This window comes from Daktulosphaira vitifoliae, unplaced genomic scaffold (assembly GCF_025091365.1).
Source record: "Daktulosphaira vitifoliae isolate Bord-2020 unplaced genomic scaffold, ASM2509136v1 Scaffold_4, whole genome shotgun sequence".
In the NCBI taxonomy this organism is placed as follows: domain Eukaryota; kingdom Metazoa; phylum Arthropoda; class Insecta; order Hemiptera; family Phylloxeridae; genus Daktulosphaira; species Daktulosphaira vitifoliae.
The window spans coordinates 14,168,383-14,175,931 of record NW_026099575.1 but is presented as its reverse complement, the minus strand read 5'-3'; the positions used below and the strand labels follow the sequence as shown (position 1 = coordinate 14,175,931).

Sequence of the window (7,549 nt, the reverse complement as noted above, 5' to 3'; positions counted from 1 at the left end):
TGTGGTTTGAAAACAACAAAAAACTATCATTAAATTATTTGATTTTTACTGATTTTCTAATGCTAAATTTTACATGTTACAAATTTTTCTAAAACTTCAAATTTTTATTGTGTTAAAAACAAATATATATCTACAAAACTAAAAAAAATTTTTTTGGAAATTAGGTTACCCAACAGAGATATTGCACTTAGAATATACGTATTTTTAAAAAATGTCTAACTTTGTAGGCCTCTAAATCCCAAGATAATTGTTTTAAATATTTGAAATTTAGTTGAAACATAGATTATATACTATACAATACCACATGTAAAAATCACAATAAAATAATAACTTCTTAAAGGTTTTAAGTGAGCTAAAAAACACCAATTTTCACAAAAAAAGCGCCATTTTTTGAAAGTCTTTAAAGTTTAGAATTTCACATANAAAAAACACCAATTTTCACAAAAAAAGCGCCATTTTTTGAAAGTCTTTAAAGTTTAGAATTTCACATAAATTTTTTTTTTTTTTTAATGTAAACTTTAAGTTATAATAGGGTCAAATCTAAAATTTTAATTCGATTGAGTTGAAATTGAATAATCTGTGTGTTTTTTTAACGATATAGCTATTTTTAACTTTTTTTACTATGGAAATAGCCATAGTAAAATGGAAAGATCATAAAAATAAAATTGTTTTAATCTAAATATAGCATAATGAATACACCCTGAAAATTTCAGAAAAATATGAGGTGGTCGTGCAACCACTTCTGGATGATTTGGCATGGATTGACTCTAAATGGACAAGAAATTAGCTTAAAATCGGATATAAAATACTTAGGTATTATCTTGTATATTAAGCTAAAATGGAAACCACATGTTGAGTCAAGAATCAAAAAAGCAATAACCACATTGTGGACTTGCAGTAGAGCCTTGGGAAAGACATGGGATCTTAAACCAAGAGTTATGTGTTGGTTGTATNAAGACATGGGGTCTTAAACCAAGAGTTATGTATTGGTTGTACACGTCAGTGATTAAACCTATGATATTGTACGGTGCCCTAGTCTGGTGGACCAGAACAGCACTCATTACAGCTAGGAAAGAACTTAGTCGCATACAGAGAATGGCTGCTATTGCCATAACTGGAGCATTAAGAACTACACCAACGGTTGCAATAGAGGCACTAATTGGATTGCCTCCTCTGCATCTAGAGGTGAAATCTCACGCCAAAGCCACAGCATGAAGATTCCACAACTTAGGTATGTGGACTTTGGAGAGTGATACAACAGAACATGGTAAAATACTAAAAGATATAGACCAGGGCTTTTTAGAATACCCCTTGGGCTATATTAAATCGGTTCTTAAAAATAACATTCCCTACAAAGTGGAGATCACTACACGTAGAGAATAGAATATTAACCAACTAACTGAAAAAGGAGGATTTGTGATATTACAGATGAATCCAAAAAATCAGGAAAGGTAGGGGCTGGAATTTGGGGTTTAAAGCCACGAATAAATATCAGTATGTCATTTGGCACATTACCCTCTGTTTTCCAAGCAGAGATGATGGCAATACTGGTAGGGGCTCAGAACCTGCTGGTATACAAAAATAGGAAGATAACTATCTTAAGTGATAGTCAAGCGGCTTTGAAGACACTCTGTAACGATCAGGTGAATTCAAAGCTGGTCTTCGAATGCAGGTAACTTTAGAATCACTATCGAGGTTCAACAAAGTTACACTAGCGAGGATACCAGGCCACAACGGTGTCACTGGAAATGAGAATGCTAACTTTCTAGCCAGGAGAGGAGCAGAGAGCACCTATGTTGGAGCAGATCCATTGGTAGGACTCACTGAGCAATCGCTCAAAGCACTACCCAAGAATTGGTGCAGAGAACAACTCAGGAAAATCTGGAAGTACTTGTTAGTACCTAGACAATCTAAAATGTTTATCAAGACCCCTGGTCTACTGTTGGGTGATCTTAATAGCATGACTAGACATCAAACAAGCATCCTGACTGGTCTACTAACAGGACATGGTCACCTGCTTAAACATCTAAACGCAATGGGGGTATCGGAATCACCATTGTGCAGGAAGTGTGAAGTAGAAGAAGAAGACTCATTTTACATCATGTGCGAATGTGAAGCCTTGTCCACTCTAAGATCAAACTACTTGAATAAACTTTTTCCTGAAAAAGAAAATATTAAAAACCTAAAACCCAGAGAGATACTTAATTTCGCCAGAAAGACAGGACTCATCGGTCATCTTTAGAGGTGACTTTATGGTTGGTAATGTAATAACACTTTGGTGATAACACTTAGGTGGGTAAACCGAATCAAGACAATTCGGTATGAGGTGCGCACAATGGACCAACAGGTCTGAGTGCATGGGCATTATGTCCACCTCGATAATAACTAAAATTAAAACTAAGATACAGGAAACTTAGTTTGGTACTATTTATGTAACTTAATACATTGCTTACAATATTATTAATAATAAAAAATGTATGGTTTAGTAATAAATGTTATAAGGTTTATAAGGTTCAGAGTCGAACCTTTAATAAGGGAAAGGGTAATGTAAGAACATTTATTACTATGTTCTTAGCACTTATATTTCACACGTTTTATTTCTATTTATTTAATTCGTAATACATATTAATTAGCATAGAGGGAGATGCTGATGTGACAATTCTACTCGTCTGTAGTCCGGAGCTACAGACGTCGAACTAACAAAGGGCAGTTGTGTTTGAGTGGCCGTTATAGACATAATTTTCAATATTATTACTTTCGTCTTATTTATATTATTTATAACTTTACTTGTTTTATTCAACGACCCGTCTATCGCCAATTGTCATCATAGCCAACCAACTCCGTCTCACTTGGATATACCTACTAACCAACTGTACTAGGATTCAGGTCAGACGTATTGTACATTACATATAACTTATATTTACTGAACATCTAAATATAACCTTACTTTGTCGTTGACATAAAACAATAGTCTAATTTTATTTAATAATCTATCCTCTGTAACTAAGGTACACGATTGCCTGTGTCTCCTTCAGGCAATTAAAACTCATTTAAGGAGATAGGGACGATATTTGAGCAGACGTCGGGTAGCTTCCGATTCTTGGTTTTGACCAAGATCCTCAACTATTAAACAAGCCCCTAACAGTTTATTAAAAATACGTCTTTAATAAATATATTTTCGTAACAAACAGAATTATCATTAGATTTTAATCATTGTGCAATTTAACGAAATGGCACTTTTTTTTAATCTAAGAAAATAGAACTTTTTAAAATAAATCTTTAAATTGAAAAATAAAGATGAAACCAAATGATTTATATGTCATTATGAATAAAACTACAATGCTAAATGTTTCTTTTGTCACAGCAAAAAGTTTACGACAAACTAAAAAATTCTTTGCTGCGTTTCTAACTTTGCGTTTTGTTTGATATTATTAGGTCGAATCAATCTGCTTACAATTATAATGGATTTATTTATTAATAAAATTCAATATAGTGTATTATAGTAGACATTGTACTAAATTTCTATATAACTCATTAAATACAACATTAATATTTTTTTTAAAAATTGTTTTCTTCATTGTTGTAAATACTACTTTAGATTAAATGGATCACAATGAGTCAATGTTAACTTATTTACGGGTAATTTATGCATATTTTTTTTACTCATTAAACTAGTTTATGAGGTTCTTTTAAGCACAATGTTTCTTGGGGAGGCACATTTAGCACTATCCAATGGTAAGATTTACTACAAACAAAGTTATAAATTGCAAAAAATCTAATATAGAATAGAATCCAACGTAATTCATATAAACAAACTTTTGGGAATACTACGTTGCATAGGCCATATTAAAATCACAATATTAATGAAATCTGCTTAATACTTAATGTAATCAGATTTTGAGGGTAATATCTTCAATTAGATACAAATTGTAATCTTATGACGTATCGTTAAAAAAAAATCATGATTAAATTAATACCTTCTTAGCTTCATATTGAAGCTAAATTTTATATAATAAGAAAAAGAAGTTAATACCTGAGTCTATATTTATCACATGGTTGCTTAAATATTCATTGAAAATTTCTTTAGTAACAAACAATTCATGCATGATTGGATTTTCTCTAAGACTCTAATTTTTATTTCATGCATAAAAAAACAATTTATCATGAAAATTAATATTATTTGTTAAAATTGAAATGAATAACTTACGATTAAAATTTTTTTTTGTAGTTTACTATGTAAACTACTATCTCCACATATTAAATCAGACAAAATTCTATACAAACAATACTTTTGGTTCAATATATCAACGGGGATCACATTTCTAGTGAAGTGCTGGTACGTTACAGGTTCTTTATATGTAAACCCTAAGCTTCTACATTTTTCTCTTTTCCATTCATCATCAACTGGATTAAAATACTGTGGAATTGTTAATTCTTTAGTAGAAAATTGGATATCACCAAGGTCATTTATTTTAATCAATTTCATAAACCCAAAATTCTGAAAGTTTCAAAAAATATTTATGTATAATATAAAAATTTAAATGACTTAATTATTTTAAAAGAGTTCCTAGTTTTAAACGCAAAGCACTTATAAAAACTTATAGATAAAAAAAAATTACCGATATTTATAAGGCTATCATTTGCTCGAAGATATTAATAACCATACATTTAAGAAAAACTATGTTAATTAAAAGTAGAATCTTTAGTAGACATTTACCCTACCTGAAGTCGGCTCTAGTGTTGCTTATTTGGATATTTGTGTCAGGCTCCACACACACGTTTTTTACTTTTATTTTTCCAAAAATTTATTATTTTATTCTAAATTTAGTAAAAGTTAAAGTTATCCCTTACCCTACAAGCCAACTAACGTTTTACTATTAAAAAAAACCTAGCACTGTGACGTCGTAGTATTGTTGAGATAAGTATAGAGTACATATGACAATGATATAAAATTACTATCATAATAAACGCTTCGATGTAAATCTATGAATAATATTTAATTTAATATATATTTGAAGATCGGTGTATTACTGGATTTTAAAAGTTATACGAGAAGATATATTTTACTTTTTTCAGTTGCTATTTTGAATTCTTACCGTAGGCAAGTCAAGTGTCAGATTTAAAAAAAATATTTACACCTAATGAAAGGTAAATACCTTGAATATTTATAAAATAATGTACTTTTTTCACCATTTTTAAAAAATATTGAAAATTACTAATATTTAAAAATTATAATTTTTAAGTGGTTTTCAGCAACTACGGGGAACGATGGAAATTTTGTTTTTTTTTTTTTAAGACGTCTTCAACTAGATACGATTTTTGATCATTTTATGTAAAGTCCAATAAAATTGTTTCATTAATATCTAAGAAGTAGTGCAATGTTCATTAAACATATAGTAAACCTATTGTCTCAACTTCATATCGAAGCAAAAAAATAATTAATCTCAAATAAAAAAGATATTATAAAACTAAATTTACATATTACATTATTTGTGCTAATCAAATAATATTTTAAAAGTTTTCATATGTATAGATATTTTTGTTTGCAACTATTTCTAATCGAATGGCTAATTTATTTATTAATAAACATTTTCGTTCACTTAATCGTCAGAAAACCTGAAATTTCCAAGGTCATTTCTTTTAACTAATCTCATAAATCAAAAATTTAAAAAGTTTCAGAACATATTTATTAAAATTATGAATAATATTAAAAATTTGTTGACATGATGTTTTTAAATAAGTTCCTACTTTTAAACTTGAAGAACTAATAAAATCTTATAGTTACGAAGAATAACGATGTTTCTTTAATATGGTTGTCAATTACTTGAAGATATTAATAATCATATTTTTAAGAAAAACTGAACTAATGTAAGTAGTAATACTAGTTGACATATACCCAACCCGAAGTTGGATCTATACGTATTTAATAAAATTATTATTATTTTTATAATATAATTTTTATCAATCCTTACACTTCAGAACCGCTCTAGTAAAATTAATTAATTGAGACCAATATAAGAATAAATTATAATAAAAATTTTTATTTTTTTTTTTCAGAAAAAAAATCTATTTAATAAAAAAATTATTATTATTTTTATCAATTTAAAATCTTCATCTAATTTAATACTAGTAAATTAATTATGTTTTTAGTTCGAATTTTTAGATTAAGCACTTGGTTTAATAAGTGTCTCAATTGTTTAAATCAATAGCTACTTATTGGTATTTTCTAAAATATAATTACCGCTTCTGTTGCAATAGACTTAGAGTAATAAAATGTGCACAAAATTGTGATGAATTTTATTAAAATTTTCATTGTTTGTCAATCTTGAGCACTTCACAACCAACGTATATATAATAAAAATAATTTTATTGAAAAATTATTTATAATAATAATTGTAGTTTTATGTAAATAAACGATAATTTTCTAAATAAAACTTGGTTTATAACAATCGAACAAATACTTTTAATAATAAAACCAATAAAATATCTTAAAATATTTTGATTAATATTCTTGTTAATGTGAAATTTAAAATGGTAGCACTGTGGGTTAGTTGCATTATTTGATGCTATGAATTGACCAAAATGACTTAATTCGAATAAAAATATTGAAAACTCTTCATTTGGTTTTCAGAAGTTGCCTATAAGTACAGCATTTTTAAATTAAAAATCAGAAAATAATCATACTAATAAAATTGTATCCATTTAAAAGTAATTGAAGTTAACGATGTTACAGATTATAATTAAAAATGAATGAAATAATATACTTTACATGTAATTAATAATTACAATACTGTTTGAACTTAAAATAATCTTTTACTACATCATTGATATAAATATAAATTTAGTTCATTAATCATTAAATAGTTATAATTTCATTATTAATACTTAATTTGTATAGTTATCAAGCTTTTAAAAATTTTAACTGTTCATAACTACCATATACTATAGTGTGCACTTTTATCCCATGTTATTCTATATATTTTAGTATTTTCATAATATAATTATATAAAATGTATACATTTCTACGCCTTATTCAATTTTAAGTATTTTTATAGATTTTGAAACTTTGTACATTTCTATTACTTCATTAATTTTATGCATTTCTATGGCTTCTAATTTATCTAGTTATGTACATGTAAAGTACATGTATGTCACATATTATGAAGATATAAGATCATCAAAATAGTGTTCCTTTATTTAAAATATTATGTTTAACTAAAAAAATCAATTAAATGTAGAAAGGGATTGTATAATTTTTTTTAAAGAAATACACATTCTTTTTAATAGTGGATACATATAGTAAGTTTCTGATAAAACAATAACAATATAAATACCACAGAGTTATATATCATACACAATGATAGTCTAAATTATTATCTCAAAATTTGAGCTTAATTATAATATTAATGTCATTACAAAACAAAATTAAGTCCAATTGTTTAGGTTTTTTTTATCTTTAACTGATCGTCTCTCCTCTAATTTTTTTCCTGTTCTCAGGTAACTTAATGTTTTTCAACTCTTTGTCTTTTAATCTATGGTATTTTAGTTG

At 27.4% G+C, this 7,549-nt stretch overlaps 1 protein-coding gene across 2 annotated transcripts in view; it reads right to left on the bottom strand.

Annotated features, from left to right (window-relative positions):
* Nucleotides 1–6,343, bottom strand: part of LOC126904543 (uncharacterized) — a 44,626-nt gene extending 38,283 nt beyond the window's left edge. The window contains exons 1-3 of one of the 2 annotated variants that reach the window (XM_050683652.1): nucleotides 6,242–6,343; nucleotides 4,208–4,498; nucleotides 4,034–4,127 (exon numbers count right to left, since the gene is read on the bottom strand). In XM_050683652.1, the coding sequence (XP_050539609.1) occupies nucleotides 4,034–4,127; nucleotides 4,208–4,498; nucleotides 6,242–6,313 (457 nt within the window). In that variant the 5' untranslated portion in view covers nucleotides 6,314–6,343. The remainder of the gene's footprint in view (nucleotides 1–4,033; nucleotides 4,128–4,207; nucleotides 4,499–6,241) is intronic. The other variant, XM_050683651.1, reaches the window with a different exon arrangement.
* Between the last annotated feature and the right edge of the window lie 1,206 nt (nucleotides 6,344–7,549).